This window comes from Ursus maritimus, unplaced genomic scaffold (genome assembly GCF_017311325.1).
Source record: "Ursus maritimus isolate PB19 unplaced genomic scaffold, ASM1731132v1 scaffold_6, whole genome shotgun sequence".
NCBI lineage: Eukaryota > Metazoa > Chordata > Mammalia > Carnivora > Ursidae > Ursus > Ursus maritimus.
This window is the reverse complement of record NW_024426774.1, coordinates 55,019,020-55,044,204: the sequence shown is the minus strand read 5'-3', so window position 1 is coordinate 55,044,204 and position 25,185 is coordinate 55,019,020. Positions and strand designations below refer to the sequence as shown.

Sequence of the window (25,185 nt, the reverse complement as noted above, 5' to 3'; positions counted from 1 at the left end):
CCTGCTTCTGCACCCACGCCGGGAGCTCCCCGCGGGCCGGCTCCCAGAACCCGCAGGGCACAGCCGGCGGGCGTCGCCAGCTCTGCCAGATCCGTTCATTGAGAGCTCCGGCTTATCCCAGAGCAAAGTCCCCCGCCTCCTCCAGCTCGGGGCCTCGGGCAGCGCCATGGAGAAGAGTAGCGAAACCAACGGCTACCTGGACGGCGCCCAGGCGGGGCCTGCAGCCGGGCCTGGCGCGCCGGGGTCCGCGGCGGGACACGCGCGGCGCTGCGCGGGCTTCCTACGGCGGCACGCGCTCGTGCTGTTCACCGTGTCCGGAGTGGTGGCGGGCGCCGGCCTGGGCGCGGCGCTGCGCGGGCTTGGCCTCAGCCGCACGCAAGTCGCCTACCTGTCCTTCCCTGGCGAGATGCTGCTCCGCATGCTGCGCATGATCATCCTGCCGCTGGTCGTCTGCAGCCTGGTGTCGGGCGCCGCCTCCCTCGATGCCAGCTCTCTCGGGCGCCTGGGCGGCATCGCCATCGCCTACTTCGGCCTCACCACGCTCGGCGCCTCGGCGCTCGCCGTCGCTTTGGCGTTCATCATCAAGCCTGGGTCCGGCGCGCAGACCCTCCAGTCCAGCGACCTGGGGCTGGAAGAGTCGGGGCCCCCTCCGGTCCCCAAAGAGACCGTGGACTCTTTCCTCGACCTGGCCAGGTAACGCTCCCCCACCTCGATAAGCGAACTGTGAGGGACACAAGCTCTCTAATGCTCTCCAGTGCGCGCGCGCGGGCGCGCGCGCGCGCACACACACACACACACACACACACACACACACACACCCTCATAAACTGCTAAGAGTTCATTCTTAATTGGCCGCTGCTGATGAACCAGCCCTACCGTTAGGTGGGTGTTAGGGAAGAGGCAGCTGTCTCATCTGTACTGTACTTATACTATCTGGCCGCCCTTACCAGTAAAAATGTTCCAGCCACACCCCAATATCTTCACCCTATTTTCTCTGCACGGTGCCCAAAGGCTTTTGGGAGCATTAGTTAAATTTTGCCTGTATCATCCTCACCTGTAATCTCTGGCCTTGCCTGTTTCAGCCCTTTGGCTGAGAGCAGGGTGGCAATTTTTGAAGACTTGTTAGTGGACCCAGGGATAACAAGGCTGGAGTTAGTTGTATGAGGCCCATTGCCCAGCAACATGGCTCTCTGGGGGGCTTGGGACAGATTGCTGTCCACACCATAGTCAGGACTACTGTAGAGTATTGTGACTTTCAAGGAGCTTATTTCTGGAAGGGTGAGTTCTAGAGGGGAAGGAGTTTTGCCTGCCTTTGCGACTCGTAGAAGTTGCATTTTATCGCTTGAGATGCAGTGTTGTTTCTGGATTATCGGAAGCCTCAGCCTCTCTTGGTTTCTCTGTTAGCCCAGAGTTCACAGATGGAGAACTGCAGCCTGGAGGCATTTGTGGTCCTGGCCAGGTTCAGCTGAGTGGGGAGCTCAGCTGGCTCCTTCTCCAGGTTTCCGAAAATTCTGGATTCGGAGCCTTGGAGGTATGTTTTGTCTTGAGTCACTGAGGGAAAGCTCCTCGTGGCTGAGGCTGTGAAAAACAGCAAACCCCGGGCAAAGTGACTTGACTTCCTGCTATTTCCTTTTCTCCCTCTGGAAAATGTGATGACCGTCTGCCACTTGCGAGTGTGTTCATTTGAAACTACAACAACAACAATAAAAAGTCCAAGGCTCTTGTATTTAAAAACACGCACACACACACAAAACCAAAAAACTCCGATGAGGGGGACCAAAAAGTTCATACCAAAAAGGCAGGTGGAGGTGGCCTATTAGGTCTTTGATTTGATCACAGTCTTTGGTATCTGGCAGCTTGATATTTGGAATCTTCTGAGATCCTTAAAAGTTTTGGGACTTTAAGGTGGGTGCTGAAAACAAACTCTGCTGAGGTTGAGAGTGCCTTTGGCTTTTTACATTCAGTATATCAGGAGGGAAGGTGGTTGTGGAGTTAAAGAATTCTTTTTTGCAGGGATCAGTGGCCCAGGGAAGAAGGTATGGATGCCCAGCTCTGACTTGCTAGTGGTACCCCAGAGGGAGGCTCAGTAGCATTCTTTTATCTCCAAAACAGGGACAGTGGCCCCCAAACAGTGCAAGGTAAGGTGAGGGGTTACTTTATTACCACCTGTCTCAGAAGAGACAGCTTATTTCCTGATCTTGTGGTTTTCTAGCTTTAGATCCAAGCCCCTACAGTGGCTGCTTCTGAAGTGAATGGTGACCCAGCATCGTGGCTTAGTGGTCAGTCTGAGTGCAAACTTTTCAGTGAGTTGGACAGCAGATACAGGAAAGGACTAAGAGAACCTTTGTCGTGGCTTGTTGGGAATAGGCAGCAAGCATTTCATAATGCTTCCACAGCCAGCCTCCAGCAGCGCAGGGATAAAGGTAGAGCGGGTGGTATGATCCTATTTTATAACTGAGGAAACTGAGACTGAGAGAGATTAAGCGATTTGCTCAAGGTCACAGAGTGGTTTATCAAAAGAGGGATTAGCAAAACTATGGGTCTCATGCCCCACAAGTTCAGGGCTCTGTTTCTCCCACTTTTCCCTCCCCTAAATCAATATGCTATAGTAATGGTGCCATGCTGCTGGTCTAGTCTGACCATCTCAGAAATGCTTGCTCTGGGCCAAAAGGGAATCAGATAAGAATATGATTCGGGTCAGGGCGGATGCCCACTTCCTCTAAACAGAGGACCAGAGCCCGGTCAGTGAAGGAGAGCCTGTGTGCTGCTGCTCAGATTGGCCTTCACGTCGAGCAGCTTATGAGAGGGAACTGAGTTCTGCGCCATGTCTAAGGGCTTCCTGGGTCTCTGGGCCAAAGTTTTAAATTTGCTTCCTTCAAAGAAACCCAGCAGATGCTGATTTTATGTGACTGGCAGGGCACAGTCCTTTCTGCCTGTGGGCACTGAATGAAATGAGACGGCAGGCAGACACCTCAGTTATCCAGCAGGCGCTCACGGGGTAACTGCCCGGGACTCAAACACCCAAAAGGAGTCGGAAAAGTCTCTGGTGACTTAGTGCAGCTGCTGCTGAGGCTTTCCTGGTGGTGGCGTGCCTCGGGGTCTCTCTGCTACGATTTCTAATTTTTCTCAACATGGAACTACAAGTCAGAAAGAAATGAAGCTAATAAATATTTGTTATAACTCTGAGAAGACTTTCAGAATGCCCTTGCTAAATGGTTTGATTTCCCAACACACAATGGATTAGAAATAACAAAGGCCGGGGAGTGCATGTGAGGCCCAGGTGCTAGACGCAGGCCCTGGGAGAACTGAGAAGCGGTGATGGAGAGCAACTAGCAGGTGGGAAAGTCCCAGTCTCCTCCTGAGCAGCCCAGAGCTTTACACCTGGGGACCCAGAACAGTATAGGACTCTCAGAACTGGGTGTGACCCAAGTGATGGATCTGTGACTGTTCATCCAAAATGAAATTGTTTCGGCACCAAAGAGACCGAAACAGGTTATAAGGAACTCAGTCATTATGGAACTTCTCGGTCCCTAACAGGACTTACTGAGTGTGAGTCCTAGAGCATGTCCCTAATTTCTGTGTCTTAGCTTCCTCATCTCTGTAACAGGGATCATGAAAGTACCTACCTCAGAAGATTGTTCTGAGGGTTACATGAGTTATGTCTGTAAAACTTAGACCAGGGCTGGCCCATTATGCTTGCTCTGGTTATAAATGGAGTGGTATTACAGAGCTATCGGGAATTTTTGTTTGTTTGTCTCACATGAACGTACAGGGATGGCCCTCTTTTCATAGTCTGGAAGAAAACAGAATAAATGTTGTGGGGAGGGAATGTTTGGGGGAGCTCAGAATGACTTGAAGCTAATGTTTTTAGGTGTGGTGGGAACTTCATGGAGCTTGGAGAAAAAGAAGTGAACAGTTACTATGTTTTGGACTAATAGAATCAACACTGTGGGGAAAAAAGGTGGGAGGGAGCCTGGGTGACTCAGTTGGTTAAGCATCTGCCTTCGGCTCAGGTCATGATCTCAGGGCCCTGGGATCGAGCCCCATAGCTGGCTCTCTGCTCAGCAGAGTCTGCTTCTACCTCTCACTCTTCCTTTATGCTCCCTCTCTCTTTCTCTCTCTCTCTCTCTCTCAAATAAATAAAAATCTTTTTAAAAAAAGAACCAACACGTGGGAAATTTGGAAAATGTAGAAGAGTCAAAACTGAACACAGAAGAGCCTTCCATTCTAAAAGGGAGCAGAAATCCTCACATAACCTCTCTGACATTACAGTTTCTGCATCCCCCCTCCCCAATGCATTACATGTTTATGGTGTTCAAAGTTGACCAGTTGACCTCAATTTTTTTCAGGTATAAGTGGAAAGAATTGAGACCACTGGCTTCTAATATTCCCTGGGGTGTTAAAATTTGTAGTTTTCAAATGGAATACCAGAGGCTTATCTGCAAAGGTGGCAGGTAGGGACAGCTCCTGGGCCCAGGCCTCTGTCTGCACCGGCAAGCGGAAGAATGGCCCTGGGCCACTATCTTTTGCAAAAGCATAGCAGGGTGCAGCCCTGTGCCTGGTAGACACAAGTGAGATTTTGCCTGTTGCCCAGTTTTCTAGGCTTTATTGTTTTTTTCTTGTGCTCATTTTCTCAACAGTGGACAGTGCTTTGAGCCTTTCCTTTCACAGAGGGAGGCGTGAGGGACTTACTTTCCTGGTCAAGGACTGGTGTGAATATGATGCCTCTTAACCCGCAAAGAACACATTTCTTTAATAGCTTCAAAGAAACCTATAGGAGACTGAGCTCTAATATTAGCCCCTGGATCACAGTCAAGGGACTGAATAGTCAATGGTTTCTTTTAACTGTTGGCCATGGCAGGCTGTTTGGCCTATGCCTATGTCTCTCTTCTATACTCAAGTTGAAGACTTAGCAAATCTAACAAGGATTCAGATTAATGGAGGTTTCTCAGCCTAATTAGTCACTAAAGGGGAAAAGTGGCAGCTTGTTATTTAAAAAAATAATAAAAGATTTTACCTTAACACCTTTCCTTCTGCTACCCAGGAGACTACCTGAATAGTTCAGAGACTGAAAAGAGCATACACCCAGCAAGGCAGCGTGGGTAGTGATTAAAAGCAGACACTGGGGTCAACTCTCTGAGTTTGAATCCAGCTCTACCACTTGCTAGCTGTATAGACAAGTCTTTAAGCCTCTCTCTGCCTCAATTTTCTTATCTGTAAAATGAGACTAATAATAGTATCTACTACCTACATTTGTTATGAGGATTAAGTGAGTTAATATTGGAGTGTCTTGCTAATATTCTCAAGTGTCCCAGCCCCTCAGGGATAGCCCTCAGGCCATTCATTACAGAGGAGTAGAACTGTTTTTAATCTTATTTCTCCAAAAGTCCCCCACCTCAGGGTCCTGGCATTAACCTTTCCAGCTGGAATCAAAAACTGGATATGGGCCTTAAAAGAGGGTAGATTACTCCCCTGCCCCCCACTGTCACCAGAGTGTGAGCCCACTACCCCCAGCCCTTCCTCTGCTCCCAGCCTTGTGGGGGGTACCAAGATCTGAAGGGGCATGTCCCTGTTAACTGACTCTGTAACAATAAACACTAAGGATAATAAATATTTAGCAGGTGTACATACCGTGCCGTATCCTGCTCTGAACAGTCTTTGAAATTTTCATAAATTCAGTAAAGAATTTTTGCACTTAAATAAAAGGAAATATCTCTGGAACAAAAAAATATACCTAAGCAAAAGTAAATTGTTTTCCATTCTTCTCATATAGGACAGGGAAACGCATACCACCCTTGACAAATAGGATCAGAAGAGCAAACAGCACCAGATGTATAAAGAAGGAACGTTTTTGAAGTTTTTCATTGTGTGAGCTGCCTGAATGTACACCACCGTTAACAGCAGTCCAGCCTCTCATACCGGGTTTTCTGTTTAAGTTATGTACCCAGAGGTTCCTATAGCACTGGAAAGGATTGTCCGTTCATTCTTTCCTAATTTGGTCTGACATGGGTCTCTGAATTTAGTATGGACCTGACATTTTTGCAGATGTTTTTGACTTAGACCTACTCTAAGAAATACACTTTAAATTATGGCTTCAGTACACATATATCCCCACCCCCACATACACAACATGAAGCAAGTGCCACAAAGCAGCGTTTTAAATGTGATACATGCTGGTATTTTCAATTCTGTCTAATGTAGTACATATTTTATTAAATGTTGGCTGTAACTAATAAATGCTTTCACAGCTTACTAATGTTAGAGGAACTCTGGTCCAATGTAGATCTGGTATTTTATAATTTAAGCAAATTTCTAAGGATCAAATAACAGAAAAAGGAAGTATTTGAAAGTTTGAATAAGAGGAAGAGCTCAGTGGTTAGAAGCACCCTAACACCCAGTGAAATTGAGTGCTGTGTAGACGTAAAGCATGGGAAGACCACTTGGTCCTTCTTACTCCCAGACTCTGGATCTCAAAACTCCAGACCTGCAACGTCCAGTGTGATAGACACTAGCCACAAGTGTTTACATTTAACTTGTTTCAATGTAAATAAAATAAAACAGTTCAGATTCTCCCTAGCACCAGCCATATGTCAAGTGTCCAACAACCACATGACTACCATATTGGACAGTGTTAGTCTAGGTGGAGCGTGAATGGGAGATGTACCAGCTTAATGTCTCTGGGTTCTTGGTGTCCCCATGTGCTAAATGAGGGTGTTGATCTTGATCACCTTTTAAATCTCTCCCAGCTCAAATGCTTCTTATTTTGAAAGCACATGGAGTTATTGTATGAATGTGAGGAGTTAAAGAAAAGTGCCTGAAAACAGAGCTCTGAGGGGCAAACCTACTTGCATGACAAACAGCTGATCCCTGAATGCAGGAGAGCTCAGGAGTAAGGAAGCCAGAGTTCATTCACAGCAGTGTCTGTGTTTAAAAGCCAAAGGGAAGCGGGATAAGCTTGCAGAGAGGAGATCAGAGTTGGAGGGCTGACACTACCCGACTGTACAAGACCTACAATAAAACAACCGTAATCAAGCCAGTGTGGTGTTGGTGAAGGAACAGTCAAACAGATCAATGGAGCAGAATAGAAAGCCTGTGTGAATGTAGTCAACTGATCTTTGACAAAGAAGTAGAGGTGATACAATGGTGCAAAGATAATCTTTTCAACAAATTGTGCTGGAACAACTGGACATCCGACACCTAGACACAGACCTTGCACCATTCACAAAAAATGACTCAAAATGGGTCACAGACCTAAATGTAAAAGGCAAAACTCTGTAACTCCTGGGGGAAAATGTAGAAACCCTAACTAACCTTCAGTATGGCAATGACTTCAGAACAGCACAAAAGGCACAGTCTGAAGAGTGCAGAGAAGTGTTCTGCTTACTCCCACAGCCTCGGCTCCCTGCCCTTAGTATGGGCAGGAGGGACTGCGCCTGGTCTGTGGCAACGACAGGGACAAGGGAAAGGAGGATGGCCTTGTGGATGCAGGAGCTACATCTCCCTGCCCCCAGGTGGTGCCTTCTCAGGGACCGGTATCTGAGAGCTGAGTTATAAAAAGTTCCGTCATCCCTTTGAACGTATGTATGTTTTTGGTTGTAAACTCTCTGCAGTTAGCACTATATCTTATTTTCTAGCCTTTTAAGCAATTTTGAGATACGATTTCAATACAATAAAATGCACCCATTTTATGTGTACAGTTCAATGAGCTTTAATAAAGAATGAGTTGCAATAAAGAAAGTCTAATAGTGAGAAGGAAACCCCAATTTTATGTAACCTAATCATGAAAATGACATCCCATCACCTTTCCTGTACTCTGTTGGCTAGAAGCAAGTCATAGGCCCTACCCACACTCAAGGGGAGGGTGTTGTACGAGGTATGACTACCAGGAGTCTGTCTGAGATTGCTTGCCAAGCTGGGTTGCAGTCAGACCTGCCTACCTCTGAAACCAAATGCACTGCAAATGGTTACCTAGAGATTCCAGTGCTAGGTAAACAGCTCAGCCACAGAAGTATGTATTAATGGATAAGTTTGGCACAAATTGTAAAGGATGATTCAATCTTTTACAAATGGACTGGCCCTGGGATTTTGTTATATATCAAGACCAGCATCCTGCATAGTGCCTGACCCAAAGGAGGCCCTCAGTAAAAACTGTTCACATGCATAGATTTTGGTTTCTAAATCTAGCTTAACTTGACCAGTCCTATTGCCCTCCTTTTACAACAAATATTTTATAAAATCCTTCATCCTGAAATGAAATCCATAAATAGAATTTCAATTCACTTCAATTTCAAAGCATCAGTATGACTCAACAGAAAGATAAAAGGAGAGTAAATTATAATAAAAAATAATGTGTTTCAATATGTAAAGATCCTAAAACGAAGTGGTTAGGTGCTTGCTTCTGAATTTACATTGACCATTAGTGAGACAGCTGTAAATGCAGGATGGTACTTGATACTGGTCTGTGTAATTAAGGACCCAGATCCTACAGTTTGCCATTGGTGATGTGATTTTCCAGAAAGATGAACTATCTTTAGAAACATTCTGAACAAAACAAAATAAAAACTAATTCCACGTTTTGCACAGTAATTGCATTCCCAGAAAATTCAGTGTATATGTTCAGATTGTACCAAAAAATACCTTGTTTTGGAATGAGTTTAGGCTGAGGTCATGATAAACAAGGTTTTCGTCTACAGGTATATCATATAGGGTATTTGGAAAGTATGAGGGTCACACTCAGTAGAATGAATGGCTGGGACCTGGCACTCCCCTCTGTACACACTCCCCCAATAACAGGAATACCCCCCAATTATTTCGACCATGAAAACACTCCCTTGGATTTCACCAGTGGGCAATACCACTCCTGTTGAAAACCACTGCAAAAGAGCTCAACTTCTAGGGGAAGGGAAAGTGAGGCAGTTTTTCTGGAGTACCACGGTGGAGATCAGGGTAAAAATCGGTGCTCGCGGAGTATCTGTTGTGGCCTAGCAGCTGAAGCATAGCTGGGTGTTGGATCAAGCGGGGACCACAGGAACTGCTGGAGGGGGAGGGAACATGGTGTTGGGCTGTCAGGAATGGGCATCTGAAAGTAGACACTTTGAACACTGAATTTTAAGAACACTGACGAAGTACTTTCTTTTCCCACAGAAACCTGTTTCCCTCAAATCTTGTGGTTGCCGCTTTCCGTACGGTAAGGGTTGATGCTTTGTGAAAAATAGGAAACTTATGGGGGCGGTGTATAAATGATGGTATAGAGTTAGGTAAGGTGGGTCAGAGAGGGGAAGTATTGTTAACAAAACTTGGTAACCCTGGCCTAAATTTTTATAGAGGGGACCCTGGAGTGAAAACAAACAAACCAAGCAAAACAACAAAAACCAAAAAGGTTTTCTAATATATCCCACTGGTTCCGCCATCTTGTCATATCACCTGAGTAATACCCTTAAATCACATTGTGGGGATCTCTTAAATATTTTAGAATCTTAAAAAAATACACTTTTATCTTTTTTTCTGATTATGAAGGTAATATATGCTCATGCAAAAAATAAAAAACGAAGTGTAAAAATATGGAAGAAATTAAAAATCACTCATAATCACTACCTAGAGATACCCATTAACATTTTGGTATACAGCCTTCAGATATGTTTTTTCTCTGCATGTGCACACACACATGTTTTAAAAATAAAAACAATTGTACTACACATCTTGTTAGTATGTACACATCTACACATATTGTTCTTAATCTCTTTTAAGGCAGCGTATTATGAACATCTTTCATGTCAGTAAATACCCTTCTGCATAATGTTAATTACCGTATTCCACTGTGTGAGCATATCATAATTGTATTCTGTCAGTCCCTTACTGGTAGACATTCAGATTGTTTCTGGTTTTTCTTAATTTTAACAAGACTGCAAGTAACATCCCTGTAGCCATGCTTTTTGAGGAGAAGGAGTATAAAGGTCTAGATTAGATGGACTAATCTCATTGCCTTTTCCAAGCAAAGTCTTTTCAGTTTCTATTTACTGCCTCTCCCTCTCTTTTCTCTCTTTCTCTCTCTCTCTTTAAAAAAAAAAAAAAAATCTACGGGTGCCTAGGAGGCTCAGTTGGTTGAGTGGCTACCTTCCGCTCAGGTCATGATCTTGGGGTCCTGGGATGGAGCCCCACATCAGGCTCCCTGCTCAGCAGGGAGTCTGCTTCTTCCTCTCCCTTTACCCCTCCACCCCTCCCCTCTGCTCGTGCTCTCTCTCTGTCTCTCTCTCAAATAAATTTTTTTAATCTGCTTATTAAATATATAAGTTGTGGCTTATATATATAATGTGAGGTAGGAAAAAAATAAAAGGTTTATGGGGCTTTCAGTGCCCATCCCAGAAGGTATGGGGTGGGTTTTGTTTCCCCTGTCACCCGTAGTCACAGGACAGCTGAACACCTCTGATTGTCTGAAAACATGATAAATCAAAGGTAAGAGAGACCAGACCGCATCAAAGGCAGGCACAACGCAGTACCCCATAATGGGCTCCTCTTGACAGTTCAGAGGCAGGTGTCCGTAGAAGGGGTCAGAAAAGGCATTTTATAAGAGATGCCATTCATTCGTGCATTCTGCCATAGGGAGACACCTGTGTGCATAGTGCAGAAGTATGTGAATTCAACTGTAGGACCTAAGTTTGGAGAGTCATTTCACTTCCGATAAGTGAGTCTCCCAAAGACTTAGCCAGAAAACGCCATCTTGCCCCACATCCTTTGCTTTGGAGAGTGGAGGCCAAGCAGATTAGAGTAGATGCTGAGGGGTGCCTGGGTGGCTCAGTAGGTTAAGTGTCTGCTTTTGGCTCAGGTCATGATCTCAGGGTCCTGGGATCACCCTGCACTGGGCTCCCTGCTCAGCGGGGAGTCTGCTTCTCCCTTTCCCTCTGCCCCTACCCCTCCCACTCCCAGCTCATGCTCTTGCTCTCTGTCTCTCTCAAATAGATAAATAAAATCTTAAAAAAAAAGGGGGGTAGATGCTGAAAAGCATTTAAGCACAAGTAAGTTCTAGAACAAAGTGGAGCATAAATATATGAATGAAAATAAAGTGACATTGAAAAGTGAACTTCGACATTATGAAATTAATACTAAAGTTCAAATAGTATAACATGTCAGCTGTTTGAGATCTCAAGCTATCAGCATGAAATTGTGCAGACCTCCTCCAAACCATTGTCCTTAATGGTGTGGGTCCCTAGATGACTCAGAGGCCTCCTGGGGTGTATACTGCCTTGGTCTTAAGCAACTTTTGTACAGTTCTCAGAAGCCTTTGTCAGGCCAACCAAGTGAGGAATTCCCAGAACACTTGGAGTGAATAAGAAGAGCAGCAAGAGGTCCAGTGGTCCTCTCAATTTCTCTGGTCAGCCTTCACCTCTGAACTGACAGCGTCCTTTCTTTCTCTTGTTCCCAGTATGCAACTGATTATAGAGAGGTGACCCGCAACACGAGCTCTGGAAATGTAACCCGTGAGAAGGTAAAGCTCTTTAAAGATCATTTGTGGCAAATAACTTATAAAGCAAATAATGCTTTTTAACGGAAGGAGCGTACAAGATGCATCTTCTCAACAGGACTGAGAACTCGGGGGTTTGAAAGACGTACCTGAAGAACGTAGATTAGGGTTGCTCCTTAGGTTATTCAGCAACATGGCCAAGGGCCAGCATTGGAATCTTCAGCAGATCCATTTCATCACCTTAGAACTGCTGTCCCGTCCTTCAAAAAATATCTTATAACGCCCCTTCTGCTATCCTGAAATATAATAGGTGATTTAACCTATCTCTACACGTAGAAATTGTCTCGGGGACTTAACTCACGATTAGGGTTGCTCCTTAGGTTATTCAGCAACATGGCCAAGGGCCAGCATTGGAATCTTCAGCAGATCCATTTCATCACCTTAGAACTGCTGTCCCGTCCTTCAAAAAATATCTTATAACGCCCCTTCTGCTATCCTGAAATATAATAGGTGATTTAACCTATCTCTACGCGTAGAACTTGTCTCGGGGACTTAACTCATTATAGCCATCATTCACTCACGCGTATTTCTTGAGTAGCTGTTATTGGCTGGACACTGGGCGAGGTCCCAGCCTGCATGATAGAGCTGAAAGGGACAAGGGACCTCAAGGATTATTCTGTGCTGCTACAGAGCTGTCACGGGAAGAAGGAGGTAGTTCGCCTTTTCCCCACCCCCACACAGACAGCTTCTCAGGACTGAGGGGCTCTGAGCCCTACCAGCCTTTCTTTGAGGAAAAGTTCTACTTAAAAAAAAAAAGTTGAAAGCTCCTAATTAGTCCCATTCACTTCATCTTGCAGATGAAGAACTGAAGGTCAGAGAAGTTATTTAATACCAGAGCTGGGACTAGAACTCAGGTCTATGGTAAAAATGCTCTTTCTCTTTTTACCATGCTGATACATGTTTCCTATTCAGAATATCATGTGTTTTGATGGAATAAAACATTTGTCCAATATATGCTAGTAGTCGTGAGATTGAGCATTATGGAAAAAAGGAATACAGTATATCTGTATATTTTATTTTAAGTTAGTGACTCAGGAAAGAATATCCTGAAAATCTTGCAACAAAGAATTTGTTGACATTTGGGACGCACAGTTGCAATCATTGACTCTTGATCTGAAGGAACTTTTCACCAGACCAGCTCTTTTATTTTTTTTAATTTTTTTTTTATATTTATTACTGCAGTGTAGTTGACATACAATGTTATATTAACCAGCTCTTCTTTTAAAAGCAACCCTTTGGGGGTATCTGGGTGGCTCAGTCGGTTAAGCACTGACCCTTGATGTCAGCTCAGGCCTTGATCTCGGAGTTGTGAGTTCAAGTCGTCTTGAAAATGCTACTTATAAAATAAAATAAAATAAAATAAAATAAAATAAAATAAAATAAAATAAAATAAAATAAATAAAATGAAGTGAAGTGAGGTGACATAAAATAAAATACAACAAAATTAACCAAAAGCAACCTTTGAAGTGATTGTCCAACCTCTACTTGAATTCTGATTCATCTGTTGTAAACTTAGACCTTCTGTCCCCTCTCATCCCACAGATCCCCATTGGCACAGAGATTGAAGGCATGAACATTTTAGGATTGGTCCTCTTTGCCCTGGTGTTAGGAGTGGCCCTAAAGAAACTCGGCTCTGAAGGAGAAGAGCTCATCCGTTTCTTTAATGCCTTCAATGAGGCGACGATGGTGCTGGTGTCATGGATTATGTGGTAAGTTTGACCCACCTGCTACTCTCCCTCTCATTTCTCCTGCCATCCATAAAAGAACCCAAGTCTACTGTCCTAGGTCACCCCTGTGGGACCACCTGGCTAAGTGCTTCACCTGTGGTTGATGCACCATAGGCCAGACTTGATACAGGGTGTGGTGGAAGTGGAGACAGTTTTTCCTCTTGTCCAGGACCTCGGAGAATCAGGCATGTGCCATAGTTACCAGTCCCTTCTTCAACACCCACAGTGACCCCTTATGGTTCTATCCCTGGTGATTTATTTATGAGTTTCCACCATTGCCCATATCATATGGGATGCCCATATCATCTTTTGGGGCTATGAACTCCATAAGTGTGCTACCTGCTGCATAAAATAAGGCATGTTTATCTTAAAACAGTAGACTCCAACCTACAAAGGGGCACCTTCCTATAATATTTCACAGCATGGAAGGCAAATTCATTTTCACCCGTGCATATATAAACTTGGAATGGTCTCTTTTCACATAAATGTTTCTTTATGTAGTATCAATAAAAGCACAGTTGTTTAATAAAAACCATTGGATTGATTTCTAGCTAACAAGTAAAAATTTGGCCAGAGCTCTCAAAGTGACTTCTCAGAAATCATACCAATTCCAGTGCCTATCCCTTATAAGCTTTATCTTGCTGTTTTACTTGAGCCAAACTTCTGTGGGTTTTAGCTTCTACTCGTACATTGTCCAGAAACGTAGTTTATCCTTTCATACATGAAACATTTTCCTTATTGTCAACCATTAACTGTCCCAGAACTTCCCTCTCTCAGATGGCACGGGGGTGGCAGATCTCAGGAGGGAAGCCTGAAATTTGGTAGTAAAGTTTGGAATTGAGTGGGAGGTCAAGTCCAGAGCCCCCATGGGTGGTGTTTTATCTTCCCCAATCAAAAATTCCAGAATCTAATTCTGTCATTGCAAACATGACTGTTCATATGACTGTTGTTGTTCTGGGGAGAAAAATATTTTCAGAAAGGAAGAAGTGTTTTCATCACATGTCAGGTTCTTTTCCTGGCTTATTTTTTTAGTCTTAAAATCCTCCCAAAGTTTGGGTTAAAGGAAATTATGCAAGAAAGTGATGTTCCTATGTTCAGACATTTGTTTTCAATCTGAAAACCAATTTATCGTCATTCCTTCAATAAGCGGGTGTTCAGTAAGGCAGACCCTGCTGTGTGTTTGACTGCAGTGTGAGATCTGTTGCCCAGCCAGTGCATCTCACACAGAATTAGGGTTTAAAATGCCTACCTGGTTAAAGGATCTCCACCAGGTTTGAGAGGGATCTCCCAATGGCAGCTCTTTCTTTCTTTCCTTAGCTAATTACCTACTGTAATGTCAAAGCACCCCCCTACCCTGCACTATTCACAGAAATAATGCCTCAGTGGATTAAATACAGGCTCAGCAAACGTGGCAGACCATATGGTCTCTGTCACAACTACCAACTCTGCCATTATAGGATGAAAGCAGCCATTAGACTATTTATAAATGAATGACCGTCGTTGTTCCAATAAAACTCAGGCTGCCAACCCATGCATTAAACTATCCAAGGAGGAAGGAAGAAAGGAGGAGGGGAGTCCCCTAAAAGTATTAGAAGAAAACATAGGAGTATGGAAACTCTTCTTAAATGAAAGCAAAAAGGAAAAGTCATAAAAAGCTGCTAAATTTGACTACATCAAAATATAAAATGTTTGGATGCAAAAGATACCTTGAACAAAAGAAGACACTTACTAAAAAAAATTTATATATATTTACATATAATGTATATATGTGCACACACACACGAATCTCAAAGCATTCCAGAGGACTGGTACCAGCTCACGAACTGTTTGTCTGCAATGAGGTTTATATGGAAATGAGAGTAAGTGTTTAGAAACTTTTGTAGCAATTTCATGTTGCTGCAACATCTGAGCACATGATCACTTTTCTAATATTTTATTTCTGTTGTCTTTTATAAGAATATTGGTCCATGACCAACTGGATAGAAAGACACCAAAGATAATTTGAGAAGCCCTAATCCAAAGCATTCTGGTTGTTGAAAAAGAAAAAAGACTGAATATACTATTAGAAAGTGGACAAAGTATGTGAGCAGGTAATTCATAGAAGAGGAAACCTGAATGACCAATAAACATTTTAAGGGATGCCCAATTTACTAGGATTAGGAAAATGAGAAGTTTGGTTGTATCAGGCATTGATAAGAGTGAGGATAGTTTCAAGCAAAGGGTGGAATGTTTAGAAGCATCCCTGGCCTTCATCCACTAGATGCCAGTGATACCCCTCCCCAAAGCTGTGACAACCAAAAATGTCTCCAGACATTGCCAAATGTCCTGCAGGGGCAGAATCATCCGTGGATCAGAACCAGTGGTATAGGGAAAAGATTGTTCTCCTGGACAGCTGGTGGGAATATGAATTGGAACAGCTACTTTAGAGAACAATTTGTTGATATCTACTAAAATTTAAAATATGCACACCCCATAACTCAGCAGTTCTATTTCTTGGTGTCTCTACCTAGAGAACACAGGCAGGTAGGCACAAAGAGGCTGCTTGCAACATTGTTTGTAGTGCTGAAAACCTGGGAACAGTCTGGAGGTCCATCAACAGAACAATGGCAAGATAATCTATAGTGTTTCGGTTTTGAGGCTAATATTTAAAAAGAATAAGGTAAGGTGGAAACAACCCAGATGTCCACTGGTAAATGAATGGATCAGCCAAACGTGATAATACACATACAACGAAATACGATTCAGCCTTAAGAAAGGATGAAATTCTGACGTGAGTGAACCTTGAAGACATGACGCTACGTGAAATAAGCCAGTCACAAAAGGGCAAATAATTGTATGATTCCGTTTACAAGAGGTACCTGGAATAGTCAAATTCATGGACAAAGAAAATAGAACGGTAGTTCCAAGGAACGGGGGCGGGGCAGGAAGACGAGGTTATTGCTTAATGAATACATAGTTTCAGTATAGGACACGGAAGCATACAGGACATGGATAGATGGATAGTGGTGATGGTTGCACAGCAATATGAATGCACTTGAAACCACTAAAGCGCACACTTAAAAATGGTTAAAATGGTAAATTTTATGTTATGCATGTTTTGCCACAATTTAAAATGACAAAATAAGGTAGATTTCCATGTATTGACATGAAAAGATCTCAAAGACATAATGTGGGGTTCAAAATAAACATACAGATTTAAGTACATACCTATGCATCTAAATGCTTAACAAGTAGAAGTAGTTATCTAAGGAGGGGTCTGGCATGAGCATGGTGCTGAAAGAGGATTTTGGCCTAATTTGTGTTTTAATTTTTTGAAAGGAGAATGCATTCATGAGTTGCTATGGAATTTTAACATTAATAACACTGGTTAGAATATCTCCGTAAAGAAAATTCAGGAAACCAGTGACAGTGGCTATCTCCAGGGAAGGAAACTTAGTACTTGGGGGGCAGATGTGGAAAGGACACTTTATTCGTCCTTTTGAACGCTTTCAAATTTGAACTATGTGATATTATTATCTATGTAATTGAAACTTACAAATAAAGTCAATGATTATAAAGTTCTTCCTAAATTTATGTTAAATTCAAAGCAGCTGACTTTTGGGGTTTTGTACCTCCCATAGTTCATTCCTTCCCTTTCTTCTTTCCATCTCGCCATTTAAAAAATTTTCACGTTCGAGGAGTGTTCCCTGAGGGTCATTGTTAATGACTTTTCCCACGGAATCATGATTTCCAAACCACAAAGAATTTAAAACTTAACAAAAGTCCCAGCTTTGGCTCAGTTCTGTATCACAGCAATTCTGCAAAATAAGTGTTAGTCTTTTGTGTTTCTAAGTTCTCAGAACAAGCCTGACCAAGGCTGAAAGTCAAGTTCTCAGTCCCAGCAGCTTTGATCTTGAGGAGTTCCTAGGCTTTCTACTTGGGAGCCCATGTGGTTGGTAGCATTATCCAAGGGGAAAGAAATCTGGGTTCTGGTCCTGACTCTATTACCCATGGTGATTTATCGTGTTACTTTTACTCAGTTTCACAGCCTATAAAATGGGCCCATCCTTTTCAATTCCTCAGGATCATTCTAGGGAGAGCTTCTTTTTTTTTTTTTTAAGTAGTTTCCACGCCCAGTTTGGGTCTTGAACTCACCACCTTGAGATCAGGAGTTGCATGCTCTACTCACTGAACCAGCCAGGCACCCTTAGGATCATCCTAGGGAGAAATGAAGACCACTTAGTTGAAAGTCCCTGTGTTGTGTACCAGGAAGGGCCTGCATCTCCTGGGCCCATTATCGCATCACTCTTACTGACAGGTACCTGTGCTCATGCCCTAGGTATGTACCCGTGGGCATCATGTTCCTGGTTGGAAGCAAGATTCTGGAAATGAAGGACATCATCGTGCTGGTGACCAGCCTTGGAAAATACATCTTCACGTCTATATTGGGCCATTTTATTCATGGAGGAATTGTTCTGCCACTTATTTATTTTGTTTTCACACGAAAAAACCCATTCAGGTTCCTCCTGGGCCTCCTCACGCCATTTGCAACAGCGTTTGCGACCTGCTCCAGGTGAGTCGATTCCAGGTGCCCTAGGCTGCTCTGAGCCATAGTCATATGGAACCAGGTGAGTCCAGTCGTAGATGCACAACCAGCATTTGACATATTTTAATTTCTTGAAAACTCTAAATTGGTCTTGTCTGGTTTTTTTAATTACCAGCCCCACACTTTTATGGAAGTAGGTTTCTGGGATTGCCGGAGGAGGGATTGTCTTATTCCCTTCTCCTTCTTGCTCCTTAGAGGTCAGATCATTATTTAATCCAGTTGTGGGTCCTCACCCTAACTGCCTGAGTAAAAGAAGGCAACCACTTAACTTAATACGCGTCTCAGGGAAGTTTCTAGAATAATGTCTGCCCAATTCTCCCTCTGGATACATGAAATAGAAAATAAGACCAAGGCATCATGGTAATGAATGGGTGCTTAGCTCTCCGGCAGTCCACAGTATTGTGGGATTGTCTAATTTAGTACAAAAGATGCACCTTGTCATTATTGGAAATCCTTCCCAAAAATTGGGCTTTCCAAGTATGTTAAAGAAAACTTTCAAAGGATGGTAGCACATTGCGTTCATACATTTGGGTTTTGCCTCTCTACTGCATGTTTCCTCCCATCCTGAGTGGCTATTTATGTGATAAGGTGGTGGTGGTAAGAAGAATTAGGGAGGTAGATTTCTTGGCTTAGAAATAAATCTGCTTCTCAGCTATTCCAGCCACCCGCAGGGCTAGCTGGAGAGAGCAGGGCTTGTTCTTCTAGTTATCCAGTAACATAGTCCCTCTCCAGGCTCTCCCAGCCATTGCTACTTCTTGGCCTAAAAGGAAAACAAGCCGTGGTTTGCCTCTTGCTTCTGGTGGGGAACGATTCAAGAGAGGAGATGCGCATATGGAATAAACAGTTCCTTGTTGTCTTGAGACCATTTGGCACCATGAGGTGGTGTGGGGTTTCTGGAACCGTTTGGAACCGGAGTATCCAGGTAAGTAACGTAACAGGTGAATCTGGGAGTCAGAGTTTGAATACTTTGCAATCGACATTACCGCACATTGTGACAGAAGCTTTGAAACAATTCCAATTTTTCTCTTTCTTCAAGGGAAAAAAACCAGACACTAGGATGATGCTAACTGCTCTGTTTCTGGGTCTGAGCCGAGCAGTCTGTGAGCCGGGCTGGGAAGGACTGTTGTCATGGTTGGCCATTTCTCCCCTCCAGCTCAGCAACCCTTCCCTCCATGATGAAGTGCATTGAGGAAAACAATGGTGTGGACAAGAGAATCAGCAGGTTCATCCTCCCCATTGGGGCGACTGTCAACATGGATGGGGCAGCCATCTTCCAGTGTGTGGCCGCGGTGTTCATTGCCCAACTCAACAACGTCGAGCTGAAAGCAGGACAGATTTTCACGATTCTGTAAGTTCATTTTTCTTTTCTCCATCTTTAGGTCTGGGTCAAAACTTGAGGGGTTTTTCTTTGTGTGTGTGATTTCCTTTGAAACACCTCACGAATACCCATCTCGCCATGACTTGGAGAGGTCCCCTTTGGAAAATGACAGCACGAATTCATTACTTGAAGAGAGTGAATCATCTCTGAAGGGCCCAGCCAGCAGCATCTAGGGTTGTGTGGTTTTCGGTTTCCAAACCATGGCTGCCATATTTTGCATTTCTCTGTGCCCACACCATGCTCTGTTAATGGCCAGTCTTCTGTGCCGTCCCCTAGAGTGACAGCCACAGCCTCCAGTGTCGGAGCAGCAGGCGTGCCAGCCGGGGGGGTCCTCACCATCGCCATTATCCTGGAGGCCATCGGGCTGCCCACTCATGACCTTTCTCTGATCCTCGCTGTGGACTGGATTGTGTAAGTAGCAAGCCCTAAGGGCACTGAATAAAAGAAAGTCTGTGGACTTCCCTAGGAGCTTGGCACCGCGCTGGGTTTAGGACATGCAGAGAAACTTCAGACATGCCTTGTGAAGGAGCGTACAGTTGAGCTGGCCAGACAAAAAGTTTTTTAATGATTTTATTAATTATTTGTCAGAGCACAAGCAGGGGGAGCGGCAGCCAGAGGGAGAAGCGGGCTCCCTGCTGAGCAAGGAGCCCCATGTGGGACTCGATCCCAGGACCTGGGATCATGACCTCAGCTGAAGGCAGATGCTTAACTGCCTGAGCCACCCATGCGTCCCAGGCAAGACAAAATTTAGAGCTAGGAAAAATTAAACAGTGTAAGAGTCAAAGGCCCATGAATGACCATGAAATGTCATTACTGGGAACTTGGTTAGGGCATCCAGGAAAACAGGGGTCCAAGACCTAGGCTGGGCCCCCAGTGCAGGCCCAGGGGGGACGAGGGTCTAATGGACATTGTTGGCTGCATAGGAGTCCTAGCTGTTGGAGCAGTGAGCCTTTGGGAATGATTGTCCTTGTCCTGGAACATGCAAGGAGTGCTTTCTGCAAGGGCAGTGAAGATGAACCCAGCTGATATGAGTGGTTTGGGCTCAGGGAAGGAGGAGTTAGGCAGGAGGTATGATTCAGGCCACCATCACCAGGGCTCCCGTAAAGGCACAGAACAGTGAGCATTGATTCTGAGTGTGGGTTCCTTGAGTCACGTGATACCTTCTTCAGGTGGAAACAATACTTGTTTTATAGGGAAGGTCACCTGAGGTACTAATGTTGGACAGTGGAGCATATGGACAAGAAAATGAGCTCTGGAGCCCAGGTACCTGGGTTCAAATCCCAGCTTTGCCATTTACTAGTTGCATGGTAGGAACTGTTCTGTGCTTTGATCTGCTCACCTGTCAAACAGGAATAATAATGGAACCTGCACCAGAGCTGTGTTGGAGATGCAGTAAGTTAGCATATCCACAGTGCATAGAAGAGTTCCAGGCTTGTGGTAACGCATTCAGTAAACATCAGTAAAGAAGGACACTGCTGGCCAGGCGAGCCAGAGCCAGGCACGGCATAGCCTAAACACTGGAGTCTGGCACTGGGCTCGTGGCTCTGCCCATTGTGGTTGGGAGTGGTGGTTTCCAGCCTTTTGTGTAAGCCCCGGAAATTTGAAGGGACTTCTCAGAATCCTTACAGTTTCTCAGAACAAGGAGGGTGAACTGTGCAGCAGAGACCCACATTGTCCGCACAGCTCATCAGCGGGAACTCAGTCCCTGAGCTGGTGAGTGCACAGGACCAGAGTGGCGTGTCAGAGGCCCCGTCCGCTTCCTCGGCAGCTGCCTCTGCATGAGGGAGGCAGGCCTTGAAGAGGCTGTTAGTCAGGAACAGGGACACAGGGCACCAGGCAGACTGCCCAGTAGAGACCTGAAGTCACAGGAGCTGCCGACCACCGCTCGGGCCCTGCTTGTACAACCCTCAGCTTCTCCGGTGCCCGCAGGCGAATTCACACTTTTCCCCTCTCTCCGAAAGGGGCACTGTCCTTGCTCCGAGCCCTAGGGGAAAGAGAGGGTGCTTCTTGGGCTAACCTGTGGGAAGACAAGCTTTGGAAAGAACAGTGCTAGGAGATGGTGTTTGCCAACTTCCATGGAATACATGCGGAGTTGAACATTCAGCAGAGATTCAGTGTTGAGGTGAGAGAAAGAAGGGGCATTTCCACAGTACCCCGGAGCGGGAGAGAAGTGGGATCCGAAACCCTGTCTACACTCTCCGTCCCAGCTACGTGTGACTCTCATACGATGTTGTCCACTACACATAAAATACACACATAGAAAGATGTTACCAGATTCGCTGGGAGTTGTGAAGTGTCAGAGTGACTTTTGTTTTCTTCTTTATACTTTTTTTTTTAAGATTTTATTTATTTATTTGACAGAGAGAGAGAGAGAGACAGCCAGCGAGAGAGGGAACACAGCAGGGGGAGTGGGAGAGGAAGAAGCAGGCTCCCAACAGAGGAGCCCGATGTGGGGCTCGAGCCCCAGAACGCTGGGATCACGCCCTGAGCCAAAGGCAGACGCTTAACGACTGGCGCCCCTCCTCTTTATACTTCTTTCCAGGTTTTCCACAATCAGGGTCTGTTACTTTCCTGAGAATAAGAAATAATGAAAGAAACTTAGTGTAGAGTAAAGTGAGGCCTGTGCCTCTCGTAGCGTGCTCTCCGGACCCCGGCAGGGCCCCCAGGCTGCTGGGGCGGCCGCCCGGCTCGGGGGCACCCACGGCAAGGCCTGCCTTTTCTTCCCCCGCAGGGACCGCACCACCACCGTGGTGAACGTGGAAGGGGACGCGCTGGGCGCGGGCATTCTCCACCACCTCAATCAGAAGGCCGTGAAGAAGGGGGAGCAGGAGCTGAGCGAAGTGAAGGTGGAGGCCATGCCCAACTGCAAGTCGGAGGAGGAGACGTCGCCTCTGGTGACGCACCAGAACCCCGCGGGCCCCGCAGCCGGCGCCCCCGAACTGGAGTCCAAGGAGTCGGTTCTGTGAGGGGGCTGGCTCCGGGTTTGCCCGCCGGCGGGGCGCCCCGCCGTGTGGGGGCGGCCAGCGGGCGCCGGCACTGCGCTCACCGACTTTTAGCCCCGAGCAATGCTTAGGCCCAGTCAGCGGTTCGAGGATTACGTCTCCGTGCGGGCATTGGGCTCCCCAGCGGGAACTGGTTACCTACCGGAGAGCAGGATACTCTGCCATATGGCTTGATCCATGTACAGGTGCAACTGTGTGTGCTTTGGAAACCCGTCCTGGAGCCGCGGGCTGGGGCGGAGCGGGCTCCCAGGGACCGGGTAGTGACAGCTTGGAACCACGCACATGTGCTCTCCACTGCGCCAGGCAGCTCTGCCCTGGGGGGCTTTCTGGGCAAACGTAGGGGGTTTACAGTCCTTTGTCACGCTGCCTCGTGAGCCAGAGTAATTGGAAAAATTCCCAGATTCTTACCCTTGGCTGGAATTCACCGAGCTGGGACTCGAGGTGTGGCTGGTTCTGATTGACTGGTTGTTGGTGGGCTTGAAGGCGCTGCACGTTGTCCAGTTAGAAATACTCCAGATGGCGCTTAGCACTGTGGGGGTCTCTGGTCAGTGGCATTAAGTAAACAGTTTAAATGCTGAGGTCGGGGAGTGGGGGGGTGCAGCCGGCAAGGGTAAGTTAAACACCCTATGAGGACAGATGGACAGACAGACACACACATACACACACAGGCATACACCATTGTCCTCATTCTCATCCCAGCCCCAGGGAAGTTTTCTGTTTCCACTACGTGGCCTCTGACAACACTGTAGCTTTATCCCCATCCACTCTGATCTGGCAACAGGCCAGAGAGGGGCCTCTTCCTCCATCATCATTTCAGGACCTGCTGGTTTATCAATCCATTCTTATAATTCAGCTAGCCCCCTAAAATGCTGCACTGTGCAAAACAGAAACAAAAATGAAAACACATAAACTCACTCACTAATTGGGGTGGGGTGGGTGCCCCCATTCCCAGGTCCCCAGGTCCCCTGGCTTCGGCTGATTGCTGTGGGCTCGGTTTCTTTTCCTGCCAGTAGATCAAAAGTTGAAACCTGTAAGCCAAATGTCCCCGTTCCTCCAGATACCTGCCGACCTGGTCTGAATCTAGGTGAGGGGGGTGTATCAAGAAGACTGGTGTTGCCAGGGACAGGGAAGACCGAAAGGCACAAGGATGTTCTTTCTCTGTGGCTGTTGGTGTGTTTCCATGGTGTGATCTGCATGGTGATTTGTAAAATGGGGCTGATGTCACCTGCCTCTTACCTACCTCAGAGGGCTTTGGTGAGGCAAACTGAGGGAATCCGTGAAAACAACCCTTTCGCTTCTTGGATATCAAGCGCTAACACCCCTATGCTCTTCTTATGTTTTACCCAAGTGATACCTTTCTTCACGGAGGCCTCGCGCTCCGGTAAAGACAGCTTCTCTGAGCAGAACTTTGTTCTCTGTGTGCGTTAGTAGCTCTGTCCCACCGCTGGTTCTCTTTGCAGATACTTGCTAGCATCCAGTGCGACCTCTTCCTCACGTCTCAGGCGTTCGCGAATGAACCACCCCATCCTGCAGCACATTTCCGCATCCCTGGCTTCCCTGTGACTCCCAGACCCCAGGCACCGGCTCGGCCACCTCACAACGGGCCATTAACAGCTTCGGGATGTCCCACCTCATGTGTTTTCTTGTTTTCCCTGTTGCTGTGGCATGGCTGTCACCCTGGCCCTGCAGAAGGGGACACACCATGAAGATGTGTATCCCGTGCTGTTGGGAATGGGCGGGCGGGGACAGAGGCAGCCAAGCTCCTCCGTTTTAAAATCGGGGGTGTGTGCCTGAGTGGAAGGAGTGGGCAAGAGCCACGGGGCACAGGGCTGGCCCGGCCAGTGGGAAGGCCCAACTCGCTCCAAACTTCTTTAAACCAGCTGAGCCACCCCCATCCCCTGTGAGGCCAACAGGGACCAGGAACTGAGCTGAGAGCTGCCTGGAAACCTTGACCCTCTGGCTCCTTGCTGATCCCCTTCTGTTTTGAAAGGGGAAACAATCACCTTGTCCCAAATTGCAAATGAGCTTTCACTATTTCTCTGCCTTCGCCTTGGGTAGATCTTACCTCTCCTTCCACGTGTATATGGCTCTGTATGCACACACACGCATATATATGTGTGTGTATCCACATTGTTTTAGCTCCAATCCAGGCAAGTTGAATTTGGATAGAGGTGAACTAACCACAGCGTTGGCTTCTGCAAACTGGTTTTCCTGTTTCTAAAAGTAAATTTCACAAAAGGTAAAAATCAGAGTTGCACATGCAGTGAGCGTACCTCCTCTGTCCCGAACCTGACAGTGCAGTGGGAGAGTGCTGGGGCCTGCAGCAGGGTGCTTCTGTATGAAGTCCCCCACGACGGCTCCCCTTCTCCTGGGAGGAAGAAGGTGCTGTGTGTCTTCCTGTTTTTCAGTCTGTAGGAGCAATCAGACCACGACCCAGACCCGGCTGGGGAAAATCCTACTTTCTCACTGTCTGAAGCTGTCTCCCCCACTCTTCTAACATGTTGTCGTAAATACTGTTCAAATACTGTTCATCTCTGACTGTTTTGTGTGCGTGACATTTGCCTTAAAACATAGCAGTCCTCAAAATGAATACAGTATTTCTGCTAGGATCTGCACGTTCCTTTATTCCTTTCCTGTGCTCTGAAGTGCCAGTTACCAATGGAGCTCTTCTAGGGGATCACCTGAGGGTGACTGAGTTGATTTTGTTCTCGCAGCGTTTAGCCAGCCTGACCCCCTGAGGCAGGATAGCCGCTCAGGTGGGCCAAGCTGCTGCAGGGCGGTCGCTGATGGGGCTCACAGGAGGTGAGTGTCCAGCAGCTTCCGGGATGCCTCCTAGTCAGCGCTAGCAGGGCTCATGAGAAAGTGGGTGGTTTCACTACATACCTCCGTAAAATTAAGTCTTGTTGGAACAGCTAGGTCAACAGGCCTTAACTGAGCATCTGTAAACCAACAGCCGCGCTGGAAGAATGCCCTAG

General features: G+C 46.1%; 1 protein-coding gene across 1 annotated transcript; it reads left to right on the top strand.

Annotated features, from left to right (window-relative positions):
• SLC1A4 (solute carrier family 1 member 4) lies at window positions 1-24,819 on the top strand. The gene is made up of 8 exons (XM_040623406.1): window positions 1-693; window positions 9,145-9,187; window positions 11,420-11,482; window positions 13,061-13,227; window positions 17,564-17,797; window positions 18,984-19,178; window positions 19,485-19,619; window positions 21,940-24,819. Exons 1-8 carry the CDS (start codon window positions 167-169, stop codon window positions 22,172-22,174), a joined length of 1,599 nt encoding a protein of 532 aa, XP_040479340.1. The 5' UTR covers window positions 1-166; the 3' UTR covers window positions 22,175-24,819.
• The last annotated feature ends 366 nt before the right edge of the window (window positions 24,820-25,185 follow it).

What these genes read in the sequence shown, in the direction of transcription:
- SLC1A4 (XM_040623406.1), top strand. Translation starts at nt 167, where the DNA reads ATGGAGAAGAGTAGCGAAACCAACGGCTACCTGGACGGCGCCCAGGCG. An exon ending in GAAATGTAACCCGTGAGAAG is followed by an intron (nt 11,483 to 13,060) that starts GTAAAGCTCTTT and finishes CTCATCCCACAG; the next exon opens with ATCCCCATTGGCACAGAGAT. An exon ending in CTGGTGTCATGGATTATGTG is followed by an intron (nt 13,228 to 17,563) that starts GTAAGTTTGACC and finishes CTCATGCCCTAG; the next exon opens with GTATGTACCCGTGGGCATCA.